General features: G+C 41.2%; 2 protein-coding genes across 6 annotated transcripts in view; one reads left to right on the forward strand and one right to left on the reverse strand.

Annotated features, from left to right (window-relative positions):
• LOC131131891 (copine-8) overlaps positions 1–16,964 on the forward strand; it is a 57,739-nt gene extending 40,775 nt beyond the window's left edge. For 2 of the 5 annotated variants that reach the window (XM_058076900.1, XM_058076901.1), the window contains 7 exons: positions 5,968–6,014; positions 7,359–7,540; positions 7,612–7,739; positions 9,003–9,105; positions 9,875–9,932; positions 10,034–10,107; positions 13,167–16,964. In XM_058076900.1, the coding sequence (XP_057932883.1) occupies positions 5,968–6,014; positions 7,359–7,540; positions 7,612–7,739; positions 9,003–9,105; positions 9,875–9,932; positions 10,034–10,107; positions 13,167–13,355 (781 nt within the window). In that variant the 3' untranslated portion in view covers positions 13,356–16,964. The other 3 variants (XM_058076903.1, XM_058076902.1, XM_058076904.1) reach the window with 3 other exon arrangements.
• A 7,381-nt stretch (positions 16,965–24,345) lies between these two features.
• On the reverse strand, positions 24,346–27,388 carry alg10 (ALG10 alpha-1,2-mannosyltransferase). The gene is made up of 3 exons (XM_058077093.1): positions 27,027–27,388; positions 26,452–26,649; positions 24,346–25,723 (listed from the first exon to the last, which is right to left on the reverse strand). The coding sequence occupies exons 1-3, from the start codon at positions 27,195–27,197 to the stop codon at positions 24,668–24,670; spliced, it is 1,425 nt and encodes a 474-aa protein (XP_057933076.1). The 5' UTR covers positions 27,198–27,388; the 3' UTR covers positions 24,346–24,667.
• Between the last annotated feature and the right edge of the window lie 167 nt (positions 27,389–27,555).

The raw sequence follows: 27,555 nt of genomic DNA on the forward strand, positions 1-27,555 counted from the left end.
AGCTAGCTTTGCAGTAGCATTCATTATTTGTCAGTAACGTAAGATTAGCTTGGCTGTTCTCTAACTTTTATTGAAATGCATTTATAACTTTTTGCAAGCAATGTACAGTCTTCCCTCGCCATATCGCGGGTATCTAAAACATATAAATGAATGAATTATGCTTTTTTGGTAGAATATGGCCTGTTATTAGTCAACAAATAGACATGATTAAGCTCAAGCCTAAATTAAGCATGCATTCATTCATTCATTCATTCATTTTCTACCGCTTATCCTCACGACGGTCGCGGAGGGTGCTGGAGCCTATCCCAGCTGTGTTTGGGCGAGCGGCGGGGTACACCCTGGACTGGTGGCCAGCCAATCACAGGGCACATATAGACAAACAACCATTCACACTCACATTCATACCTATGGACAATTTGGAGTTGCCAATTAACCTAGCATGTTTTTGGAATGTGGGAGGAAACCGGAGTACCCGGAGAAAACCCACGCCTGCACCGGGAGAACGTGCAAACTCCACACAGAGATGCCTGAGGGTGGAATCGAACTCGGGTCTCCCAGCTGCGACCAAGCATAATAATGACAACATGAACTGAAATATAGAGTAAATATTCTACACTGGTAACTAGGTGTCAGGAAAGTTGCTGTAACGACCTGTTGGTATGGTATTGTTGATTTAATGTCAATTCCGACGTTCATGAACTCACCACTCTGTTAGTTTTATTGGTGGATAATGAGGAAGTATTGTTGTGGGAGGGGAGGTAAGAGGAGACAATTGTTCTGTATTGGAATTGAGCACTCCAATCTCTCAGATTTTCCCTAATTTATTTCAAGGGCTGCCCCAAGATCTTGTGTCACAAGATCTCGCGAGATTAAAACGTGACAAAATTTCTTGTTCAGTAAAAATTAAAAATGTCCAGACTGATGATAAAGTAATCTATATATATTGCCAGCTGCATGCTTACTGGTTTTCTTTGTCTCCTAAATGGGTTGGTTTCATCACCTTGGCGCGTTCCCATAGAACAACGACATGAACGGCGTAAGCCTTTTTGTCAGTACTTGGTCTGAAAATGATCATTTGACAATTTAATTTGTCACGGTTGGGTCTGAAATTACCCGCGATAAACGAGGGTTCACTGTATATACGGTATATACACCTTACAAATACACGCATACTGTGCTTCAACTTCTGTGGATATCTCATTGCCTTTTTAATTTCCAGTACAAGACATGGAACGGGATGTGTTCGAACAACATATATCCATTACAGTGAAGATTGTTTTCTTCATAGAACCTGGAATGGTAGAATTCACAATAGCATCATTGCTCATACTGCCACCATATATACACTGCAACGCTTCATTCTCTGCTCTGTATTAACTATTATGCCTTTTTCTTTTGGTGGCTGGATTCTTTTTCGGTGATGGTTGGAGTTCTGGTATGTTACCGCTGTATGTACTGCCCATAAAATATGATATCTCAGTCCATGTGGGCACTTTCTTATAACAGCACAGTCCCAAGAAAGCCTGATCCAGTTGAGCAATCTCAAGACATCAGAAGCAGCATTTGGTACAAATGATGAACGCTGATGAACAGACAAGGTGGAAGAAGATGGAAGTCCAATAATAGGATGACATCCAAGTTACATGTATAGTCTTCAGCATAGTTATGTCTTGTACTTTTTGCTGTTGACACTAAATTTATATGTTATTGTTATTATTGTTGTTTTGTGTCATTATTATTATTGTGAATTTGTCCGAATAAAACTGTATGTAGATTGCTTTAATTGAGCTTGCATTCACCAGATGTTACAAACTGCTACACAAATAACGAATGCATCGAAGCTCACGTCAGCCACCATACTGTCTGCTTAACAACCCGTATCGTGACGTGGAAAACTTGGCTGTGAGACAACCAAAGACAGAATGACCGAGCCAACACAGAGCTCTTACTCCAAAGTGCATTCCCGTGTGTGCACTCATGCATTGTGTTTCAACACTCGCTTGTGTGACCTTGTGTGTCTCTGTGCACATGTTCCGCTTGTACATACGGGGAAGACTGTGCAACTAGGCGAAGTATACAATGTCAATGGTGGGAGAAACACACAATTTTAGCCCCTTTGTTAGCTCCAACTTCCAGCTTACTTTACAATCCGAAACACAGTATCAGAATACAAAGTACAGCGTCTAGAGGGGAGATGCATATATATGTTTAAAATGCTGTTCTTCTCGCCCTGCGATTGGCTGGCGACCATGGCCACTAGGGGAAAGGGGCGTTTCAGCGAGCAGTGACGTTCAGTGGCCAAAAACACAGGAATACCCTTTTAATTAACTAATTACCGGTAACCATCCCACTGAACCGAACTAAATGCCTTCACCCTGCTCTTTAAACCAGGGATGTCCAAAGTTCGGCACAGGGGAAATTTGCTGCCTTCATGTTGTTTTTTATTGGCCCACAGCATCCACAGCCCACATTAGATTTTTATAAAAGAAGAACAGGATTATAAAGGGCAAAATGTCACCATTTTAATAATGATTTGATGTTTTTTGTTTAATATTTAGCATAGCTTGACCTCCATGGGATTGGTTTTAGCATATTTAATCATCATAACGGTGAAGTATATAAAAAGTTTCCCCAGCATCTTTTGTTTCTTTTCTGTATAAACTTTAGACAGTCCTGCTTTGGCCTAACTAAAAGATAAAAACTGGAGGAAACACACTGTTCTAAAGTAAGAAATTAGTTCTACAGGTAGGTATACGGCTTACAAAACCATTCGGTCCAGAACACCATCCAATTGGCTGCACAGCAGCCGAGTAGTTGGCGCGCAGGCCTCACAGCTAGGAGACCTGAGTTCAATTCCACCCTCGGCCATCTCTGTGTGGAGTTTGCATGTTCTCCCCGTGCATGCAAACCGGATACTCCCGTTTCCTCCCACATTCCAAAAACATGCTAGGTTAATTGGCGACTCCAAATTGTCCATAGGTATGAATGTGAGTGTGAATGGTTGTTTGTCTATATGTGCCCTGTGATTGGCTGGTCACCAGTCCAGGGTGTACCCCGCCTCTCACCCGAAGACAGCTGGGATAGGCTCCAGCATACCCGCGACCCTATAGTGAGGATAAGCGGCATAGAAAATGGGGTACACCATGGACTAGTTGTCAGCCACTCACATTCATATCTATAGACAATCGCCAATTAACCTAACATGCATGTTTTTTGGAATGTGGGAGGAAACCGGAGCACCGTCAGATGAGAACCATAAAAGATATACTGTTAAAGTGTAAAATGTACCTGTAAAAATGTACATGTAAAAGATACCATCCACAAAAATGCACTTTAGCTCATAATTTAGCTAGGAAATGAATAATTTGGAGCTTAGCAGTAATTCTTTAACCCAGTGTCCCAGTACTTGTGTCTATATAGTGTGTTATGCATTGCCCATTTTTCCAGTGTGGCTTTTGGATTGCTACACTTGAGGTTCTCATTAGGGGTGCTGTGAAAAGAAAACAGCAGATCAATATGCCATTGATTGACATGGCAGGATGTGAAATAGTTCAGGTGAAAGACTGATGGGTTGTTCATTTTGCATGCACACAGTCCACTCCTGTGGTACACGTGTTCACCATGTGCCCTTCGCTCATGTCTCCTAATGGAGAAACATGGTCTCGTGCATCGTTCCAAACAATATTTCATTTTCCGCAGCACTGGCGGGGCCGTCGTTTCCACTGTGAGCTGCATGCTTATGCGGGCAAATAAAGTGCCAAGCGGTGTATCACTGCTTGAGATCTAAATGGACTGTAATGGTCCAGTTGCAGTCATAAGCGCATAATGGGCGCCCAAACACGCCCGTGCTTGCATACACAAATACTCCTAAATCACTCAAGCCATGCCCTGAAATCCCTTGTATGTGTGTCTATTTTCATATTTCCTTCTGTCTCCTTGTACGCTTCTTTCCTCCCGACTGCGCTCTCATCCCCTGATTGGCAGCTCTTTTCGGCGCCTCAACCCAATCAGCTAATTGTCCATTTGGACGTAATTAGGTGCATGATCGGCTGACTGCATTTGCATAAACGACTGATTCGGGAAGGCTCCATCTCAATCCAGAGCATCACTGCTCTCATTCTTTTCATTGCGCCTGATAAAGTGAGGGCACCACCCATGGTTCCATAGAAAGGAGCCTCCTTTCACGAGGTCGCGGATAAAAATGAGCAGTTGTTGGCCATATCTTTCTTTTGGATCCACGTCTTTGATGGCTGCTCTGTCACTCATGGTGACAGATATTGTCTCCTCTTATTTTGGTTGGTGAATTGACTATTGAAACCAGAATAGAAGCAGGAGGAAACCATGCTTGTATTGAAACCATTGTGAGGAGATGTCATTTCAGTGCCAGAACAAAGATTTGAAAAGCATGCATCCAATGAAAATGATGAGATTTTTATGCCACTGCTGCTGTCAAAATTGTATATGAGATGTTTACCTTCTCCCATCACCATGTGATTGGACACTTCCCAAGCTGCAACATCTGTGTGCATATTATGAGAATTGGTCACATGGCACATTTGTAGGCCACTGTGGAAAATGGTGTGAAATGAGTTGTTAGGGTGGGGTGCAGTACTGTTTGCAACCAATAGAGACGTCCCGACTAGAAGAACAACAAACACACACCAGTGACCTACAGAGATACAGACACAAGCTCAGAAAATAGTGTCTCAAAGGTTGGAAAAGTTCACAAACAACAGAGGGGTTCTGATGTTAATCTTAAGCTAAAGGTGATCCACCCCTGATGCTGTTTTTAGGCCGCCTTGTGCCTTCATGCGGGAACCTAAGACGAGAGTGGACGCACTGCACACCGTCTTAAAGGATTTTTCTCATTTCGACGACAAACACTGCCTATTGTGAATTCTGATCCGCAATTAAAGACAACATTTCTTCACAAGCGAGGTAAATGCTACTTATTAGAGGTATGCTTGAACAGATGAAAATAGGCACTTTTGTCGAGTGCTGTTGCCAAGCAACCAAATTAGGGAGCCTGTCCGTCCAGGAGCACCGCAGGTGTTCCAAGCATGCAAACCTTTTTTTTTTTTTTTTTTTTCAAGTGAAATGACTTTCATGGGTGCCTAATTATGGCAACTTCTACATAATCTGGAAAATGAACTGCTTCATGTGGATGTTACAACCTAAAAACTTGGATATCCTTCATCTTACATGCCAGACTATTTTTCTAACCTTAAAGGTTCATCATTGTCATTCAGCCATATAGCTCTGCTGATTATTTGCTCTCTGTCTGTGCACGTAAAAACAGCTATTTGTTATAGTTAGGTAAATATCAAGGTGGGTTTGGGAAATATCCAAGTACCTTTATTTTGTTTTGTCTGACTTTACAGCCTTATGTAGTTCATCATATTTCATATTTTTCTGATTCATGCTACTGTGTGAAGGTTAGCAAGGTACTAATAAATAGTGCATCTTCACTATGTTATGGAATTTTCCACTGAAACTTCCACTCTTACAGATTTTGCAACACATAGCAAGATGCACCGGATTATAAGGCAAATTCTTAATTTTTTAGAAAATTATAGTGCGGAAAATACAGCATATTATATATTACCATGAGATGACATTATTCCCATACTACTATTCTATTCTGATCTGTGTCCATCTCATCCTGTCCCCCTTGAGTGTCCAATGACGGTGGATGATATCTTGTAGAGCCTCGACTTCACAAGGCCGGGTGATGTGACAAATAGGATGACGCTGATGGCTTCCTCAAATGGCGACATTACATGAGCTTGAGTGGCATAAAAAAATACAATATGCAAGATTGATGTTTTTAGCACGTTTCTAAAAGCAGGCACAGGAAGAACCATCAGACAAATAGCATTCAATACTGCTGTTTGCACGGGGACAGAAAGGGATTGAGACCATGTTTGATTAATGAATCATTTCCCTGCCTTTTTTTTTTCTTCCAAGGACCCAGATTAACTTCACAGTGGCCATTGACTTCACAGCTTCCAATGGTGAGTCTCTTTGTAAACACGCACACATTTGGAGGACCTGCATGAGGACATGAAAGTGGACTGATGTATTAAAATATGAGCCGCAGGGGGTACTTGAGTGTTTTCTGATGCCTCTCTACATCAAGTGACAAGTGACTGCTAAAAGCTCAGTGCTCCAACATAATATTATTGAGTTTTCCGTTCCAGTCCAATACGACAATACAATTTGACCCCAAAAGGCTAAACCACTTAAATGAACATTTTGTAATGTAATTCTTTGCATCCCTCTTTTGCAAATGGTTTATGATAACTTCAAGAGCAAAATAGGTGAAATTGATTCAGTCTCAACTAGAAGAACAATGGGCATGACAACACCTCAAGCAACATTATTTTATTCAATCACTCAAGGAATGTTGTGACATTTAGGAGGAAATAGTACAAAAAATGTTTACCTATTTTATGTATAACCATGGTTTTTGTGGGCTCTGTTTTTGAAAATAGACCCATGTACATTTCATTTATCATATTGACCCAAACGTAACATAATTTTTCCCTATAAAGCTGTGAAAAATCGTTTTTACAGAGCTTTTCTTCTGTCACTCACACACACCATTTCCACAAATAAAACACCATCAACGGCTGCACGGCGGACGGAGTGGTTAGTGCGCAGGCCACACATCTAGGAGACCCAAGTTCGATCCCACCCTCGGCCATCTCTGTGTGGAGTTTGCATGTTCTCCCCGTGCATGCGTAGGTTTTTTCCGGGTACTCTGGTTTCCTCCCACATTCCAAAACATGCTAGGTTAATTGGCGACTCCAAATTGTCCATAGGTATGAATGTGAGTGTGAATGGTTGTTTGTCTATATGTGCCCTGTGATTGGCTGGCGACCAGTCCAGGGTGTACCCCGCCTCTCGCCCGAAGACAGCTGGGATAGGCTCCAGTACCCCCACGACCCTTGTGAGGATAAGTGCTAGAAAATGAATGAATGAACTATTTACAATTGTCACATTTGAAACTTAACTATGTGTATGCACACGTGTTACAATTAACCTTCTGCCTGCTACACTACTTTTCCACTTCCTCCTTCCTGTGGAGCGTATTAATTCATGAGAAAGATGCATGGCGAGCTAATACACTTAAATACACTTCTGCACTGAACATGATGTCTTCTATTGTGCACTTGCATCATCTCCTCTTTTTGACTTTTGGACGAGACGTATAAATACGTCTTTGGGATTGGCCGTTTGGTAGCGACTGAGTTAATAACAACTGTTATGGGCCAGCTTAAGCATCATAGACTTCTTGTTTCAGTAATTCTGTGTGTAAACACTGGGTTAATGTTTGTTCCGTGTCCCACCAACAGGTAACCCAGCCCAGCCCACCTCTCTCCACTACATGAGCCCCTACCAGCTGAACGCTTACGGCATGGCCCTGAAGGCAGTTGGGGAGATCATACAGGACTACGATAGCGACAAAATGTTCCCGGCGCTCGGCTTCGGAGCCAAGCTGCCTCCTGACGGACGTATCTCGCATGAGTTTGCTCTGGTGAGAATAAATGGAAGAAAGGATTTTCAAGAAAGCACTTTAATGCGTCTTTGTCCTCCTTGCTGATATAGAATGGGAACCCTCAGAATCCATACTGTGCTGGAATCGAGGGCGTGATGGAGGCCTACTATCAGAGTTTGAAGTCAGTTCAGCTGTACGGACCCACCAATTTCTCCCCGGTGGTCAATCATGTAGCCAGGTACTGCACAAAACTTAACTCACATGCTTTAAACTCTCGCTCTTTCTTGGCAAATCATTTGTGTGGGAAAAGGAACACCAAGTACATTTCACGCTCAATGTGTTTTCTGTAATAAGCACTTTGTAAGACAGTGTTGCCAGGTAGCTGGAAAAAGTGAGAAATGAGAAAAGGCACACGAAGGGAACTTTTGAGTGCGTGTTTGTTTGTATTGGAGGGCGTTGTTGTTGCTGCAGGCAATCACCTGGATAAGAAAAAAATGTCATTAGTAATGTGTTTATTTAGCATTTTGAAGCTACACAGGCGGACACTGGAAACCAGCTCCTAGGTTGGGTTCATAAAAAGATACTTGGCGGGCACTTTGATACAATTTTCTCAGCATTCACATTGATATTTTTGTCATGGGCAGTCACTTGTTTTGTGCACACAAGGGTCTACTCTAGATGTTTGAATCCCCACTTGACCAAATGGACAATGAACCAAACATAACAAATGTGAGCACACCCTAAGAACTGTTTGTCGGGTTTGTCGGCCCCTTTTCTCCATCGTGTCAAACCTACAACATTGTTGCATCCTTATTTGCTCCCAGTACCAGTGTGCAACACTAAGTTGGGGGTAAAGCCACACACGGTCTTGGCTTCCACGTGCACAAAACTGAAGTGTTGCAGAGACGGCTTAAATGATCGGTGCGTGTGTAAACAGCCTACCTAAGTCAGTTTCTCGTTTACGGGGCGGGGAGGTGAAAGGTCATATTAACTTAATTCTTATTGAACTGTGGATGTGCACAATGGACACAGAGTTAGTCATCCTGAAGCAGGCGATTGACAGATTAACTGTGGAGGATGAAGAGGAGAGAGAATCATATGATATTTACTTAGTGGCTATTGAAAAAAAAAAACATGTCTCTTTCCCGGTCTTTAATAACTCCAGAATAGCTGCTGTGTTGACGTTTCATAGCAAAAGCTTCCTCCTGTATAACTGATGTGTGTGAAAAATATAATGAGAGGTTCAGTATAACAATAAAGCCATAATAAAAAATATTTTTTATATTTTGTGATGTCATTTAAGGGCTTAAAATAATACTATACCAACACCCTGCCTCTTGCCCCAAAAAAGTCAGCTGGGATAGGCTCCAGCTTACCCTTGCTACCCGAATGAGGACTCGCGGCATAGAAAATGTATGAAAGTGAATGAATGTATGGGAAACACTAAAATGCTGTGATGGGAGGACACATCCAAATATGTCCTTTTTGTGTTTTTAAACAGGTATGCCGCATCAGTTAAGGATGGATCGCAGTACTTTGTGCTCCTCATCATCACAGATGGCGTCATCTCAGACATGGCCCAGACCAAGGAGTCTATTGTCAACGTAAGGGCCACTTTGATATTTTGTAAACTATGCAAAAAAAGTTGTATATGGCGCTGGTACTATGCTATACTCTATGGTAATGGTACTTTGTAAACATACTATTAATCCAATGGAAGCTCTGTTTCACTGGCAAATCAGATGAATTCATAGATATAATGCCATGCAAGATGTTATCATGAAAAACTTTTGCTTTCATGCAGATTGCTCAAGCTACAAGGGAGTCGGAGTATTTCCATAACTCACACAGTGTTGCTTTTACATATGAATCATATTAGTCAACCTTCAAGGGTTTTCTTTGCTATTCCAACACAGGAATGATTTAACTGGAGAGCCTATGCTGTTATTTCGTTGTATTTGGAGCCGTGCTCTTGCTTTTGACAGCATGTTATTCGCCCTCTGTCCGTCCCCTCCATCAATGTCAAGTCAAAAGTGTGTTCCTGAGGGAAGCCAGAGTGCGTGTGGAATACAGAAAAAAATACTTTTTAGAAATAAAAAAAAGGCAGTGATCCTTTTCGGCGGGGAGAAAGTGAGGAAAAACTGCATAGGACAAGCAGAGGGCAGCACAGACTGAGAGATGACCTTTGTAGAGGAGCAACAGAAAATATAAGCTCATCTATCGCTCAGCAGCCTGAGGTCAACCCATTGCTCAAAACACACTCCTCTGGTCATTTGCAAGCTGAGCTCAGGCTAGAGCATTGCCGGTATTATTATTCATCCCCGTTTTTATTCACCGGTGAGATTTATGGATATTTCCCCCCTCCACATGCAGGCTTCCTGTCTACCCATGTCCATCATCATCGTGGGGGTGGGCCCTGCGGAATTTGACGGTGGGCAAACAAGAGCATTTACACTTATGAGTAATGGTTGCCCTTCTGGTGAATGACAGGTCTCTGACTCTTTTTATTCTCTTTTTGCTTATTGACATCAGCCATGATTGAATTGGACGGCGATGAGGTCAGAATTTCATCCAGAGGAAGGTACGCGGAGAGGGATATTGTTCAGGTACGTATTAGTTCCTTGATTACAATGGTTACACATTTTTGGCTAAATCTCATTTATTTTGATAAGATGAACTGAAAATCAATTGATAGCTGTGCTGGTTGGATCATGTATTCAAGATTTTGCAAATTTCCCCACTGACGGACGAATAAAGGCATATCTTATTTTGGCATTTTTGCTTAAAAATCATAATAAAAATTTGAAAATATAAGTAAAATAAGTTGAACTTCCTTATCAGCCAAGAAATAAACAATCAATATCTTAAGACATCAGCTGATTGATTATTCATTCATTCATTCATTTTCTTCCGCTTATCCTCACGAGGGTCTCAGCTGTCTTCGGGCGAGAGGCGGGGTACACCAACGGTGTGGCCAGCCAATCACAGGGCACATATAGACAAACAACCATTCACACTCACATTCATACCTATGGACAATTTGGAGTCGCCAATTAACCTAGCATGTTTTTGGAATGTGGGAGGAAACCGGAGTACCCGGAGAAAACCCACGCATGCACGGGGAAAACATGCAAACTCCACACAGAGATCGCCAAGGGTGGAATTGAACCCCAGTCTCCTAGCTGTGAGGCCTGTGCGCTAACCACTCGTCTGCCATGCAGCCTCTGATTGATTGTGATAGATAAAACAAGCTAAAGTATGACTTAAAACAACAATCCCTTTATTCAGTATCTGAACTACTTTTGGCTTGTCAGTAGCATAGATGGACTCCATCTTTTTTTTCCATAGCTACAATGTCCTGGTGGAATCCTTCCCCATGCTCATCACTTCACAAAGAAATCTAGATGGGAATGCAAAAAAAGTGTATTTTCAGTAGGCTTTGTAGGACTTCAGTAGGTTTGCCACCAGCTGCTTATAATGATCTGCCTTGTCGTTTCCAAGAAACTCTGATGCAAAAGTCCATTTCCGCTACCGTTCATTAAATTTCTCTACATGCATCTCTAGTTCCAAGAGAGATATTTTTCAAATGAAAATGAACCAATTTATGTAAAAACTCTAGATATATTAAAATGAATATATTGGAATGTGAAGACAGTCTTTCAGATAGAACTGCTTGCTTGTAGACACTACATTCTAATAAACCACCAAGTTTTGTGATAGCTCTACACCGAATATGTTATCACTGACTGTATTTGTTTGTGTTGACTAACACTCCACGCAAAAAGATGAATATTTGTCAAAACATGCACCCCATGTTGCTTGTGCAATTATTTTTCGGACAAATACAACACAGTATTAGTGACAACTCTTTCCATGGAGCTATTGGTGACTGCGCAAACCGCCCCCTCTGTTTAAAAATGGACTTCGCAAATCTGGTCTTAGCATCTTGGAAACGTTAGAGGTTATGGTTTTTCCCCACTGGATGAACTCTGAAATGGCCCTGGTCTACATAGGTGGGCAAAAGAGGCATGCTTGTTAGTTGTAACAAGCTAAAGATCCACACACACACACACACGCATATACATACACAGGCAGGGCATCTATACAGAAAACCAACACACACAGAAATAAAGTTTTTTTTTTTATATTAGCAGTCAGTTCTGTCTGCGGCTTCTCATTATCAGCAAACTAATAAGGCCCGGTGACACGACGAGGTTTGAATCTCACAGCAAGGGGCTTCCAGCATAAATTGGCCTCCTGTATGATCTTGTGATTGTAGGTGCCAGCAGCTCATTAAGTTAATTAAACAGTCTCCATCTTAATTTCGCATCGCTATAACATCCAGTCTTGTACTGTACTGTACTGTACTGTAAGACACACGCCAGCCATTCCAAGAATGTTACTTTACATGTCCGTCATTTTCGGACAATAAACCAAATTAATTAAATAAATGGAATAAAATATACAGTCAATACAAGGCATAATCATTCTCATTGTGAATGTAGTACTGTATTCTACATTGGCCACTAGGTGTCAGTAATTGTTCAGTGAGACAAGCACTGGAAACACCAGAAAAAGGCATTTATACGGGTACAAAAATAATAACATAATAATAATACTGTTGGCGCCACAACAAGCTAAAACTCAATTTAAACCTCAGACGTCACTTTGTGTCCTCCAAATATCTGTCCGCCCACCACTAAGGTCCCCTAGGAAACAGATTTACTGTGACACATACGATCAGGAGTTGTATTTATAACTTATATGGCTTATTTACTCTTCTGTCTACTGTAATGGGTAATACTCCCTCTAAAGCCCACATTACAATACATAGCAACCACAAGAAGTATGTTGTTAAGAAAAATAACAAGGAACTGCGGAGGAACAAGGAACGTTTAAGTCTGTTATCTTATTTATATTTAGTATCTACTTTCTTTGATTATATCTACAAAATTGGGTAATACGTTATCTTATTTCTGTTTAATATCTACTTTCTTTGATTATATCTACTAAATTGAGTAATACAAGTGTAAAGGTGACTATAGGGGTGTTATTTCATGTCTAGAGAGCTCTAGTAAAGTTAAAACTATATTAAGAAGATCGTAAACGGGTTTTCTATGAAAATATTGTATTTATTAATATCGAATCCTACTTGGGCGAAATTAATTTAACTCTGGTCAGGTCTGGAACCACTTAACCATGATGAACAAGGGACGACTAATATTTTTTCAAAAAAAGAAAATAATTATTGGTCCATAATCAGCATAAAAATGTGATTTTGGTTAATATCGGCATCTGATTTTTTCCCAATCATGAAAACTGATATTTAAAAAATGTATACAAGAGAGTACAGGAGATATGTCATGTTACACATATCGGTATCGATATCGGCTGATATCAGTATCAAAAAATTTAAATTTAGATAATATTTATTTAGACAATAAAAAAGCTAATAGACATTTTTTCCTTTTCATTTTTGCCATTTTTTCCTTTTCATTTTTGCTGTTTTTCATTATTGTTATTATATTTTGAACATTACATATGTTTACTTTGGCCTCTTTTTTTCCAAAGAACTAAATATGCATTTTGCCTGAGTGTGAACCCGATCAGCTTTTCATGATACGCTATGCTCGATGAAATCGTTTTCTCTTTCCTTTCCTTCCAGTTTGTCCCGTTTCGAGATTACATCGACCGGACGGGGAACCACATCCTAAGCATGGCCCGGCTAGCCAAAGACGTCTTGGCCGAGATCCCGGACCAGTTCCTGTCTTACATGAGGACCCGTGGGATCAAGCCGGCGCCGGCGCCACCTCCCTACACGCCTCCAGGACAGCCCATCCAAACGCAAATATGAAGGGAAGGGAAAATTAGTCTCTGAGTGATATTTGAAGCCACTCTCCATGCCTTATGTGTCGTGGATCTCAGTGGTCGTTCTCGTGTTCTGGAGCAGCTGCATGCCGGGGCCAGGAGAGTGGACGGGGAGGGAAAACCCAATCTGTTTACTTCCGCTGTCGAACATTCCTATCACTGTCTGGAATTTTTTATTTTTTATCTTATAGCCTGGTGGCGTTGGAGGGAAAAAACGGAGAAGCAGGTTTTATTTTTAACTTACAAAAAGAATGTCCCCAGACAACACAAAGGAATGAACACTAACCTGTAAATAATCTTTGTCTCTCACTGTTTACAGTAAGGATTTTTACTGTTCGTACTTTTATACTTCAAGCTTGTGATATTCTCTCTCTTTCTCTTTCTCGTTTTTTTCCTGACGTGCGTCAGGTAGCAGCAGTGCAGGTCCCGGTAGCCCGTCTGTACCGTACCGTGCCGTACCGTACTCGACTGTATTCCTGGTGTTTATCGACCTTTTTGCATGAGTGTAGCCTGGAGCACGTGCATGAATATAGCGGCCCTGCACTACCTCTTCCAACCATCCGTCTGTCTTGAGGTGGGTGGAGTGTGTATGAGTGTGTGCGGTGATGGAGTGGTTCAATTGTCTCTCTCGGTCTGTCAGTCTTCCTTCTTAAAAATCTCCCCCGTCTCCCTTTTCCCATCTGCTGTGTTTCCATCCATTCTGATTTTCACCTTTGGTAAACAATGTAAGTATATTAAACATATTTATTTTGCTTTTAAACAAGTTACCTAGAAACATGTCATGTACTAGACATATAATAATCCCATAAAATGTGCTTTATTATTATTTAGTCTGTTTATTTGGAGTATAGCTCATTGAATATTTTTCATTATTCTGTATATGGTGATATGCTTCTGTCAAAGAAGCAAAAAATGTTGTCTGTTTTTAAAACAATGCCTACTTACATCCTATTTCACAGCCTATTGCCTCAAAATAATACTGTTGTAAAACACACGTTGTACCCAAAAAAACGAAGGTAGAAAAACTGCTTTACCGCAAATTAGTACTGTAACTAATGCTATTTTTTTCCGTTACAGTTGATATATTTTATTCTGTATAATTATCTTATATCTTATATATTTAATCTAACATTCTTATAATTTTACAATTTCTACCAAGGTAGTATTTCTACCTTAAAAAAGTCACTTATTTTTTACTGTTATATTCCTATAACTAGTGGCCCATGTATATTACATATGTTGTTTATGTTGCCTTGAAAACACTAGCGTACATCTTTACTGCTTATCACTATGTATCTGCACTTTAAGACAAGTTTCCAGGGGGAAAAAAATATGTAGGCGATATTTTTGTTTTTATTTCAGTTACCAGTATATATCATTGCGTGCAATCTTTGGTAACACAGTTTCCAATGATTAGCATTGTAACCAGTATAATATTACACATATCATATTGAGTTTTTATTCTTTGTCAACACTACAAAATTGCTTTAGTGAATCTGCACTTTCACACAAGTTACTTTGAACATGTATTACCGTATAATAACCAATATAGCTATACAAAACTATATTATGTTGCGTTTCCTTGCAAAAAGCCACCTTGTGCATATTTACTATTTGCGATTAAATCTCAAGGACACCATTTATTTTTTCATGAGTTAATTTATTAAATAGATTTCGGCGGCCTTACTCCCACAATGAATGGAAACACAGTTACTCTCGGTCTCTTGTCTCTTCTCGGCCTTGGCAGTGATGCCCACATGCTCGGGGGTTTGTTTGTGTGACTGTATGTGTGTGAATACGTGTTCTTAACATCATGTTAAAAAAAAAAAAAAACGCTCTCAAACCATGTTTGAAAGCGCGTAAAGAGCCCAGTGGTCAAAAACGCAAAGAAAACACACATTTAGTCCTTTCATGGCTTTCCGTTTGAAGTTAACTATTTTATTTTTTTGGACTGAGCGATGTATGAGTGAAATATTGATCATCAGAAAAAAACATTTAGACTGTGCTTTCTGTATATGTGAAGGCGGAAAACATTTATTTTGTAGTATTATGTACCTAACCTAATGTGACAAGGTTAACGTGACTATTCTTCAGTGGACTGATTTTAAAACTGATATTAGGACTGAAGCTCCGATTTCTAACCAGTGGGACCAATACAAAACCAGGCCACAATCACACACTGCCCCTTAATGTTGATTTGACTTTTTCATCATTTATTAGATGTGTGATAACTCTGATTGATGATCTAAGAGTGTGTGCATTTGTAGCAAATAGTGTGGAATGAAGAATCTTGGCATGCTTTTCTATTGTAGCAGAGCGACTGGACATAAAAGTGTGTGTGTGTATGTGTGTGTGTGTGTGTGTGTGTGTGTGTGTGTGGCTTTGCAGTCACCCACCGTGTTCAAGGCATAGCTGGACACATCATTAGGACGGCAGGTCAAAATAAGAGCGCTCATTACTGACTCAAGTCACCCTGTTTTTTGAGGGTTGGGGTGGGGGGGGTCATAGTGGGAAGGCCACATAGGCCCCTATCTGGTTCGGTCCAGTCTCATCCTGACGACTTGCTCAATACAAGCAGGCAGAGGGAGCATCTATTATTTCTAAAGCACTCGCCAAAGCAAATAAGCAGCAGTATTGGATTGTCAGGAAGCCACAAAAATGTAGTTACACATACATCAACACTTCATGTCATACCTTTTGAATCCTTTCACAAGAATTTAGTAGGATATCATACAAGAAAAATGCACAAACAGCGTCTTCTAGCAACTAAATGATAACGTCATTGATTGCCATTGTCATAAAATGAGCATCGTAACTCTTCTTCCGTTGTTGGCTAACGTGCTAACCACATTAGAGACACTGTCACAGGTGAGTCACGGGAAGAAAATCTCTGACTCGCTTGAGGAGAATTGTTTTGACGCCACCTGTAAATTTACATGCAAATTTCTACAATATAAGACGACTCTAAAACTTGCACAATTTCCTACAAAATTCTTGTGAGAATATCAATCTTAAAAGTCCAATTTCTTTTTAGGCAAGTGTCACGAGTGTGTATGTTACTATGTTAAATGATTAATTTGCATAAATCTATTACTGTTTGATTGTGTGAGACATTCCACGAGTGTTTTAATGGACAATGTGACCATTTGTTTACTTCAAAAAAAACTATCCAAATACTCTATCGTATGCTCGTCATATCTTCAAAATGTGCACTATGTTTGCATGTACAGTTTTACAAAGGATGCACCACTTCCTTTTTGTTCTACATACAAATAAAATGGTGTTTTGAAGTACTATATGAATCTATATGAAAATTAACTGTACAAAAAATGGCCTTAACTCACTGATTATCTCGGAATTGTGCGATGCCTTCTTCAGAGGAACTAATGGTTTCCAGGAATATGTTTGTGTCAGTGTTTCTATTGCGTTCTTGTGTATTTTTGTTTGTTTTTTGGAGGGGTAGGTGTACCTTTTTTTTTTTTGAACCAGTGATTAATCAGAACGCATGGCTGAATACGGATTGTCTTATATTACATATGATAGATGACTATTTCCATATTGAACTATGAATTTTTCAATAAATCTTCGTATGAAACCAACCTTCCAACGGATTTTCTTTGTCTGTAAAAACAACTGACACCTGTTCCAAAAGGCAATTAGCAGGAGTCTTAATGACACAAAAGTGCCAAAATACTCAGTTGGTGGTTGATTGGCACACAATAACTCGACATGATGCTCATTATTCAAAGTTGTTTCAAAAACTTTCTCCACAGACTTAGTTTATATTTTGGTGTATTTTCCCTCGAGCTTGGCATGTTTTGTTTTGTTCTTTTTGCACATTTACTCTACACGCTAACCTCATTAAAGTTCACAGTGAGAGAATGTCACAACTAGTGTTGATCCCGCTTCTGTCGCCGTCTTGGTAGCAAATATCTTCATGTTGATTGGTCGTCACTCTGTTTTATATAATTGGTACATTAACACGTAGAAGAGAGCGAGCCACATATGGATGGGGATGCTAATTATCACCTTGTGTGCTTTGACAAAGAAGTCGTCTTTTACAGATAAGTTATGCCGAGGCTGCACGGTGGAAGAGTGGTTAGCTTGCATGCCTCACAGCTAGGAGACCTAGCAGTTCCACCCTCGGTTTCCTCCCACATTCCAAAAACATGCTAGGTTAATTGGAGGTATGAATGTAAGTGTGAATGGTTGTTTGTCTATATGTGCCCTGTGATTGGCTGGCGACCAGTCCAGGGTGTACCCCGCCTCTCGCCCAAAAGACAGCTGGGATAGGCTCCAGCACCCCCTCAACCCTGATCAGGATAAGCGGTAGAAAATGAATGAATGAAGTTATCCCGACTTTGAGCGGAAGGCCCATTGCTGTAAAGCCTCCTACTGGAAATGTGAAGTAGTATATTTTAATATTAATTGATTGAAGCAGTTCAATCCATCAGCACTTGTGGATATTAAGATGGATGCTTGTGGCCCCCTGCTGAATGACCTCATAAATGTGGAGAGCACATGAATTTTCCGTGTTACCCATTGACTTGCAAAACAAATTTCCACAGCTGGCTTCACATTTGGCTGGTTAATAATCGAAACCCAAATCAGGGCCTGTCAAATTGAGATGTGGCTATGTGTCATGCATATCTAACACGCAAGAGGACAAATGTCAAATTGGTATCAGTCTGATACTCGTACCATATATTGATGGGCTCCGTACTTATGTCTGGTATCAAGTGGACACCAACATGTGGTAATGGTCCGGTGCATGTCATAGTACACATTTGTGTTGCGGGTTTAATTCCCAGCCAGAGTTGCATCAGGAAGCGCATCCAAAAACAATGACTACTGATCCCGGATCGGGTTTTCAAATTCATTAGGCGATATCAGACCGATATAGTGTCAGTATCAAGCATGATTTTACAGTAAATATATTATTGGTTTAATTATCGGAGCTGACATTGGTCTGATACTCCATCTGATAACTGATATCAGTGTGACAATCATATCTAATATTAGTCAATATCAGATATCACACTAAGATCGGTCTAGTCCATCCAATTGTATGGCCTATTTAATTTTATGTATGCAGATGCTGATGTTCTATATTAGTGTAATATTGTATTTAATTGTGATGGCTGATATCAGACAATTATGATACTGTCTATATTGGATGCTGATGTCTGATAATGGCCAACTGTACAATATCAGTCTGATCATGGTCAGATGGTGTTATGAATATAGTATCAGATATTCAATATTCATATCTGAAATTGGTCAACACTTGTGTCTTATATTGATCCAATGCTGATATCTGGTAAACACTCTTAATTTGATATCACGCCGATATATTTGTCAAATATTTGTGCAGTTAATCTGGTTGATATCAGACACTAAATATCAATTCAAAGCTCATATCTGAAATTGGTCCAATACTCATTATGTATTATTAATTATTATTATTATGTGTTATTAATTAAACACGTTTAATTGATATCGCTCTGATACTGATATCAGTATTACTGCACTTATCATTGTTGATATCTGCTGTATCAGGGGATGGCTTATAATGGTCCAATACTGATATCTGTTGTCAGCCTGATAATCATATCTGATATCTGTGTAATTCTGATACTGATGCAATACTGATCCCAATCATCAGTTCATGGTTTCATTGGGACTTTTTTCCAGTACTGACATTTGGTATCAGCCTTATACAGTAATTCTATCTGACATCTATGCGATGCCATATTACCAAATGCACAATTCTGACATTTAAATCAGGATTCTGTATCAAGATGACATGCAGCTGTTTTTTTCCCCTCGCTTCCATCATACCTCAGGATGCCATAAATAGCTTTATTTTCCCGGTATCGCTCGAGAGGAAATAGCTGGATTGATGGAGGGGCGAAGAGACGCGCGGTGAGAGAACAGTGCTGATATCACTGTCAATCAACATGTGACGCAATGCCTGCAGAGGCAGAATGTGCACATAAAGGCAACATGAGCATGCAAAGGTCAGCCGGATAAGAGGGCTCATTACAGTTTTTCTCCATTGAGACACTAAATTCCATTCACTGCACACAGCCATCAACTGGCTACAGGCGTTCAAACTGTGAACACTATTCATGGTTTGCATACAGGCTCCAAAAGTCTTGCATTCTTTTTGCAAAAGAAGTTTTTCGTTCACTTGAACACACTTTTCAGGAAATTCAGACTCTGTTCTGATGGCGTTCAATCCATTTTAACTGGACTGTTCAGGTTGCTTTAGAAGGCATTTAGTACCTCATCTCAGCAGGCTTCATCAGTTCATGGTCAAAGACGAGGTAGGACACACACCAGTCAGACTTGATAGGACAGGTCTAATCTAGTTCATGCTCAAAGACTAGGCGGAAATCACACCAGTCAGACTAGATAGGACAGCTCTAGTCTGGACTGTAGTCACCAAGCACACTGGATAGGACTGCTCTAGTCTGGTTCATGCTCAAAGACTAAGTGAGACACACACCAGTCAGACTAGATAGGACAACTCTAGTCTAGACTGTAGTCACCAATCAGACTGGATAGGACCGATCTAGTCTAGTTCATACTCAAAGACTAGGTGCGACACACACCAGTCAGACGAGATAGGACAGCTCTAGTCTGGACTGTAGCCACCAATCAGACTGGATAGTACCGATCTAGTCTAATTCATGCTCAAAGATGAGGCGGGAAACACACCAGTCAGACTAGATAGGACAGCCCTAGTCTAGACTTTAGACACAATCAAACTAGATAGGACAGGTCTAGTCTAGTTCATGCTCAAAGACTAAGTGAGAAACACAACAGTCAGACTAGATAGGACGACTCTAGTCGAGACTGCAGTCACCAATCAGACTGGATAGGACAGCTTTAGTCTGGTTCATACTCAAAGACTAAGTGGGACACACACCAGTCAGACTAGATAGGACAGCTCTAGTCCAGACTGTAGTCAGCAATCAGACTGGATAGGACCGATCTAGTGTAGTTCATGCTCAAAGACTCGGCAGGAAACACACCAGTCAGACTAGATAGGACAGCTCTAGTCTGGACTGTCGTCACCAATCAGACTGGATAGGACCGATCTAGCCTAGTTCATGCTCAAAGACTAGGTGGGAAACACACCAGTCAGACTAGATAGGACAGCTCTAGTCTGGACTGTAGTCACCAATCAGACCGGATAGGACAGCTCTAGTCTGGTTCATGCTCAAAGACGAGGCGGGAAAAACACACCAGTCAGACTAGATAGGACAGCCCTATTCTAGACTTTAGACACAATCAAACTAGATAGGACAGCTCTAGTCTGGTTAATGCTCAAAGACTAAGTGGGATACACACCAGTCAGACTAGACAGACTAGATAGGTCAGCTCTAGTCACCAATCAGACCGAATAGGACAGCTCTAGTCTGGTTCATGCTCAAAGACTAAGTGGGACACACACCAGTCAGACTAGATAGGACAGCTCTAGTCTAGACCGTAGTCATCAATCAGACTGGATAGGACCAATGGAACCTAGTTCATGCTCAAAGACGAGGTGGGACACACACCAGTCAGACTAGATAGGACAGTGGTAGACACCAGTCAGACTACATAGGACAGCTCTAGTCCAGACAAAGCTAATGCATGACAGGACAATGAACGAAGCAGGCCAGAGTGAGCAACCACGTTCCACACGTACTTAACAGGATAGTTGGTTTAATGTACTTTGTATAGTTTTTGTAGTTGTCAGACCGTGTGTTGTGCCAGGTTGACCACCCTTATTTACCACCAAGAGGCCTTGTTTGTCCGAATGGTGGTGCAACACTGCAATAAAACTGTGTGAAACCCAGCAACAGATAATCCAAAACATCAATTTCCGAGGAATCAACAATGTAAGCCTCTCCACCATTGATTGTGTGCTGAAGAAAAATAGAATCAGCATGAAGCAAGTCTACAAAGTTGCCATTGAAAGAAACTCCCGATTTGTGCAAGAAGTCAGTATCTGAATACTTTGCTGTATCATTATGGCGCACTTCACACAGGCATGCGTCAGATGCAATATGTAGCATGTACAAACACACAACACGTCAACACACAATGTAAGCCTGCAACTGCACTCTGTGGGCATACAAATTAACGTCTATAAACAACACCCATGACAAACTAACACCCATATATTCCCGCCGCAAGGCATGCTGGGTAACTTGTAGTACTTTCTGTGCCGACGTCACCGGTTTTGCTTGATTGCAAAACATATTCAGGGAAGCAAGGAGCGACTTTCATGCTACTTGATTTTATTTATAGTTCATATTGTTGTAGCTGCTGGACTTCCCAGCATGCCTTGCGGGCACTTGTAAACAACTGTTAGTTAAATGTTTAGTGTTTTAGTTGTTTATTACCCATGTAGTCATAGTTGTAGATTTATGTGATGTGTTAACTTGCTGTGGATTATGTTATTTTGTTGCACCGTGAATCAGTATGTCGTTCTTGTTGATGCCCACGTATATATAGACAGATGTTATAACCACCACTCACAAAGTTTGCCCACCCCTGATTTGTGGGATGCTTTAGTTGTCATTTTTGAGGACTGTATATCTGTTTTTTATGCTTCATGTCAAAAACGACGTTTCTCATTGTGAAGTGACGCAGCAATGCAAACATTCAAAGCATTGTAATGAATTGAAGTGAAGATAACAGCCAGTTACACTGACTTTACAAGGAGCAACTTCTTCGCTCCTTAGTTGTTTTAACACTTGATTTGAAGGATTACATGGTGATTAGTGGTGACAAAAGGTCACACAAGATTTTTTTTTGTACTTAGGAAAAAAAAAAGACATGTCTTGACTGAGTCTAATGAACAATGCGGTTCGTGTCTGTCAACCAGGGGCGCAATTATGTTCGCTTGTCACTTCCTGACACCGCCTGTCGCTTAGCAACCCCATCTTCGAGATGCTGCTAAAGTTGGAATCGCATTTGACTATTTGCTTGGTAATTTTAAAAGGTATTTTAAAAAGAAAGAGGATTTGGGTGTGACTGTATAAGAATGCCAGTGAAAGGAATTTGAACTCATACAGACTGAAACGACTGTAGGCAGCTTTTATAATTGTCGTGCCATTAAGTAATCAAAACACATCATTTGGCTTCTCAGCCCCCTCAGCTCACACTGTTCCTAAATACACGCCTTCCTCGCCACATTGTGAATTTCCCAGCTTCACTTGAGCATGTTTTTTTCTAAAATATATTCATAAATTAGGCTCATTTGTGGTTGAATACGGCCTGTTGTTAGTCAAAAAATATGCAATTAAATTGTAATTAGACATCAAAATAGCTAAATGAACTAAAATGCATGGAGTAGATAAGGCATTCAGAAGATGCATTCATGTGATATGTAGTATTCGACACTGGTCACTAGGTGTCAGCAATGTTACTGTAATGTACACAAGTGCTACTTTTGATGGTCAGAACAACAAGTGCAGTAATAATAATCATAACCCACGCCAAGCTAACTCTAACTAGCTAGCTAACTTAACTCTGAGCCCCACATAAGCTTTGTTTATGTCTTAAATTGATACATTTCTCTGATTAAATCTACTGTATTGGGTAATACAAGTGTAAAGGCCACTATAGTGGAATTATATTATGTCCAGGAGGGTTAATAATGTTGAAAAAATTATTAAGAACGTTGTAAACAGGTTTCTTATGTGCCAACTGTAATTGTTTCATTGCCAGTACCGTTATGTACCATACAAATGTGCCCCCTAGTGGCTGTCAGCAGCATAAGTAGCATTAATGTAGGACTGAAGGTGTTTTTTTCTGCTTGATATTGGCTCGTGATTGGTAATTCATTTACTGATGATCTCTTCCGGTTTCATAGTCAGTCCCGCCCACTTTATTCGGTGTCTTTAAACCGGTTCATAGTTGCCTGCTCGCCTCTTTTTCTTTTTCGTCACTTTTCCCTTCATTTCCTGCCCAATATTTTGTTTCTGAAAAGTCATTCGAAATACTTGTTTTGTTGTACTTGTGGCCCACAAGTTAGTTAATATAATAATAATACTTTTTCCTTCTTTCGTGTAAATGTATTTCCATCACACTGATGTCATCGCTGTACTCCTCACGGCCACTAGGGGGCAGAATTCAAATGCGTCTGGGGATTGTTTTGACTCTGTGATGTAAAAAAACAAAAATACACTCAATTTCATTCCCGTTTCGGCGTCCTATCAATCACGACTCCGTGGAGTTTATTAGATAGTTGTGTGATTAACGGTGCCTGCCTAATTCCAACGTTGTAAATGTCACCGTTCTATAAAGTGGAAAGACGGTTATTGAACTGCCTGCCTCGGCGTTCATGCCATTTATTGCTGTTGTGTAACATTACATAATGTTTGTCATCGATGGTAATGATAATGTATGGTAATTACTGCGGTATTCCATAGTCTATAACACTTCAACAACAGTCAAATCCATGTTAAATTAATACCTCATGTCTCATTAACATTGACAAGGCATGTTCTTACATAAAACTTTTGTATTAGATTGTTGGGTGTACCTAATATTGTGGCTGGTGAGTGTTTTGATAACTACAGTATGTCATATTAATTTACTCTGCCCTAAGCGATTACAGCCAAGCGTGTCGTACAGCGCCTCCTAGTGGCACGTTATGGTAATCACTCATGGTTGTGGACATTGTATTACAGTTTACTAATACTATAGTGTACTGTAGTAAAGTACACAGAAGTGTGTTTTACTATATACAATTTCAGTTAAAGTGTAACATCTTTAGACATTTAATATTGATGAATATATTGCCGAACAATAACTTATTTATCAAAAATATTTGTAGTTTTACATTCTAATGTATAATTAAAATTAAATTACAATTTCGCTTCAGTGGTACAGCTTTTCATGCACCATTAGCTGTTGTTCATTTGTGTTGTGTAACGTAAATAACATTAACTTAGGTGCCTAATAAACAAGCCTTTTAAGAGCTATTTAATGTATTTTTTATTGGTGACGGCAATGCATAGACAGCATAAAGCTGGAGATATATGACAAAGGAGAAGCGATTGATGCAGAAAAGTGACAGACACAATTACAGAGAGGACAAAGCACTTGAACACAAACACGGCGGATAAAAAGCAACATGAGTCCGTCCGACACATTTAAAGTCAGGAAGAAAAATAGGTCTCTTTAATTATACAGTAAAAATTGACATTTTGTAAAAAAGTTGCTTCACATTTGGTCTCCATGACATCCAAATAATTATACGATGTCCTCTTTTCCTGATATTCCTGGCTCTATTCACCACATGAACCGCTGTGTGGCGCCACTGTCCGGCCAGTGGAACGTCTTGGTGATGAAGATGTAGATGGTGGTGGCGTTGATGGCCGTATACAGAAGGAACTCCAGCACCAGTCGGGGTAGGGACGGGATGGGCATGTGCAGACGGTACATCAGGTACGGGACGATGAAGTAGCGGAATTCTAGGAGCTTCTGTGGTACGGTGGCGGCCAGGAGGCACGCCAGGAACGCCAAGCTCCAGAAGAGCGAGCGCGATTTGAGCGAATCCAGGAAGTTCCATCCGGCGAACACGTAGGCGGGGATGAGGAGGAAGCGCACCAGCTCGTGCTTCTGGAAGAGCCTTTTCCACACGTAGAAGGTGAAGTGACGGTTGTCTGCCAGAAGGTACTTGTGCACGGCGGTGAACTTCCACACCAGGAGCAAGGAGATGACGGCGCTGATGAGGAAGAAAAGCGGCTGCCTTTTCAGCGCCTGCAGGAAGCGAAGCACACGCTGGTAACACAGCGACACGGGCAGGGAGAAGAAGAGGGAGAAGGCGAGGAAGTAGAAGAGCTGAGGGACATTGAGGCAGGCTTCGTGGCTTGTGCGGTCACCCACTACAATCCCATCGTTGAGCCATACGAAGCAGAGGAAGGCCACACCCACCAGCACGTAGGGCCACGCAACCAACAGCACCGCCTTCACATGACTCCTGGAAGTTAGGAACTCCAGAGTGAAAAGCAGGACTCTTTTAGCTCCACTCCAAGAGAGAGGGACCTGGAACGACCTCTCGTCTGTCTTCTTGGCGTGCGCCACCCTCCAGGCGTCGTCCATCTGGGCGGCCACCAGGGTACCCGCGCAGAACGCCACCCAGATGATGTTGGTCTGGCGGAAGAAAACGGCGCCGACTCCAAGGAGCGCTGCGGCCTTGTGGCAGCCATGCAGCGTCATGAGGTAGGTGAAGAGGATGAAGAAAGTAGAGCCGGCGTCCGTGTAATACAGGAAGTTGAAGAAGTAGAGCACGGGGAAGGTGGAGAGCGACAATGCGGAGAGGATGCGGCGAGCGGCTGTTCGTGTCTGGAAGAGAACAAACAAAAACACTAGTCAAAGATCCATGACAGGATGGGGACCTCCTGCAAAAACAACATACTCCTCTACATGACGGGAGTGCTTTACTACTTAAAGATATCCTGCAACAATACTTGTCAATTGACTTTTACTCTTTTTTTATGGGAAGAGTACAAAAACTGCAGTACATCTACTGCAAATAATAAATAATAGTAAATATCCGCTATATGACAAAAGAGCTCCCAAGTTTCGAACTGACCTTGCGGACCAGATTTGAACAGCCTTGCCGTTAGGCCATTTATTCTCAAACTGTGGTACGAGTGCCACTGGTGGCACGCAGGTTTCATAGAACTCATTCATTTTCTACCGCTTTTTCCTCACGAGGGTCGCGGGGGTGCTGGAGCCTATCCCAGCTGTCTTCGGGCGAGAGGCGGGGTACACCCCGGACTGGTCGCCAGCCAATCACAGGGCACATATAGACAAACAACCATTCACACTCACATTCATACCTATGGACAATTTGGAGTCGCCAATTAACCTAGCATGTTTTTGGAATGTGGGAGGAAACCGGAGTACCCGGAGAAAACCCACGCATGCACGGGGAGAACATGCAAACTCCACACAGAGATGGCCGAGGGTGGAATTGAACCCTGGTGTTTCATAGAACTATATTATAAATATATACAAGACATGTGTATGAACTAATACAAAAGTTTGACATCCACTATATCACAGACCTTCTCCCTCGGGTGCAGCCTGCAGACCAGCCGGTAGAGCAGGTAAAGGATGCCGCCGTTGAAGAGGAGGTTGATGAAGCGCAGCATGGCTGTTGAACACACCACATCACCTGTAATGTCAGCGACACGCACCACAGGTTTGATGATGCCCACCGAGACCAGGTAGAGTCCCGGCAAGGTGGTGATCATCGGGTCCCACTGTGGAAAAAACAAAAATAAGCCATAAAAGCTATTAACTCTTAACAGTGCCACTAAGTGTGTTGTATTGTTTGAGAGTTTGACAAAGCAGGGACAAACTGTGTTGCACTCTGAGAAATGTATGTTCCTAGTTTGGTTAGGTGCGATACAAATAGCGGTATCACGATATCGACCCGATACTACACTGACATTGGATCAATCCGCCCACCTCTGTTGGGTGGTGGGGTAATTATCATGAATGAATGTGCTGAAGACGCCGACAAACAAACCATATAAGATGCAATAAAAATGCAATCTAAATCCTTAAATAAAATCAAAAGTCGCCGTTCACGGATTAGCTCCCCTCGCTAATCCGCTCATTGTGATGGACACTTTACCTCGTTGAATTTTCCATGGCAGTACGTTTGAGCCTGAGGCACATGAAAAATCTCATCCATGTACGGCTCTCTTTGCTCCCGGGTGATTTTGGAGAACAGCAGGCAGGATACCAGAAAGTTGGTGCTGCACAGAGCAGTGAATATGTAGCCTTCGAATTTATCCATCGTCATTGTCCGCGCGCAAATAAAGTAAACGTCACCGGAAACTAACTGTGGAAATGTTGTTTAACCCACATAACTACTGGATGCGCGACTGGACGCTGCTTAAAAGTGTGAATTTGGGATTATTGTTTAGATTGTGGCAAGAAACGGAAGCTTTTATTGTTGACAGCTAGTGGTCCGCTTTGTAAATGGGGTCGGTATAGAAACAACAGCTACATTGTTTCCGGGATATTGCCATTCGCGCCATTCGTTAAATATCGACGAATGGCCTAGCATAAAACAACCATAATTTTAATGTGAAATGAATATCTGTAGGATGAAGTATTTATGATTGCTTTTGTTTTTCCAAGTGACAATAAACGGGTGC

Source organism: Doryrhamphus excisus, chromosome 7, assembly GCF_030265055.1.
Source record: "Doryrhamphus excisus isolate RoL2022-K1 chromosome 7, RoL_Dexc_1.0, whole genome shotgun sequence".
NCBI lineage: Eukaryota > Metazoa > Chordata > Actinopteri > Syngnathiformes > Syngnathidae > Doryrhamphus > Doryrhamphus excisus.

Bases quoted from the DNA above. Each gene is read 5' to 3' on its own strand.
- alg10 (XM_058077093.1), bottom strand. From the start codon at position 27,197: ATGACGATGGATAAATTCGAAGGCTACATATTCACTGCTCTGTGCAGC. The intron at 26,650-27,026 runs GTAAAGTGTCCA...TTTTTTCCACAG, and splicing joins GCCATGGAAAATTCAACGAG to TGGGACCCGATGATCACCAC. The intron at 25,724-26,451 runs GTCTGTGATATA...GTTCTCTTCCAG, and splicing joins GGCTGCACCCGAGGGAGAAG to ACACGAACAGCCGCTCGCCG.